At 59.5% G+C, this 649-nt stretch overlaps 1 protein-coding gene across 1 annotated transcript in view; it reads right to left on the bottom strand.

Annotated features, from left to right (window-relative positions):
* Positions 1-373: 373 nt before the first annotated feature.
* Positions 374-649, bottom strand: part of PTGIR (prostaglandin I2 (prostacyclin) receptor (IP)) — a 3,319-nt gene continuing 3,043 nt past the window's right edge. Inside the window, exon 2 of the mRNA XM_018574968.1 lies at positions 374-625. Coding sequence (XP_018430470.1) covers positions 374-625 — 252 coding nt within the window. The remainder of the gene's footprint in view (positions 626-649) is intronic.

Below are 649 nucleotides of genomic sequence, written 5' to 3'. Positions count from 1 at the left end.
TGATGGTGATGTGGTCACATGGTGTTGCCCTCCATGTTGTCACAGGTGGTGGTGATGTGGTCACATGGTGTTGCCTTCCATGTTGTCATGGGTGATGGTGATGTGGTCACATGGTGTTGTCATGGGTGATGGTGATGTGGTCACATGGTGTCCGGAATCTGTGGTAGTTCCCGTGTGAAGATGGCGCCAGGCCGCGGCTCGCCAACACGCCGCCCATTAGTGATCTATAGAGAGTCAGCGGACCGTACAACGTGTATGAGACTTTCTCTTATGGGGGGGTCACCTCCTCCTCCGGGGGGGGGCCCTCTATGTCCGCCCGCCAGACATCTTGATCACCTGCAGGTCTGCGTCAGTTGGTTGTGCTCCGGGCCCCTCAGGGGCCACTGATGGAAGTCATGGGGCTGACGGTTGCCGTGTCCAGGGAGCTGGCAGCCAGCACGGGTTTGCTGGTCCGGCCCCAGGACGTGCAGAGCAGAGAGTGCAGCTTCTTGAAGACAGAGCCGCGGAAGATGATGAATATCCAGGGGTCCAAGATGGGGTTCAGAGCGCTGAATCGGAAGGCCAGGAGGTCGCCGGACTCGTCCTGAGGCTCGTTCTGGTACAGGGCCCCCAGGAACGCCCGCAGCTGCCAGAGAGAGAGAGAGAGAGA

The sequence above is a fragment of the Nanorana parkeri genome, unplaced genomic scaffold (assembly GCF_000935625.1).
Source record: "Nanorana parkeri isolate BGI_ZX_2015 unplaced genomic scaffold, ASM93562v1 scaffold3431, whole genome shotgun sequence".
Taxonomy (NCBI): Eukaryota; Metazoa; Chordata; class Amphibia; order Anura; family Dicroglossidae; genus Nanorana; species Nanorana parkeri.
Note: the sequence above shows the minus strand (reverse complement) of the source record. Positions and strands in the feature narration are given on the sequence as shown.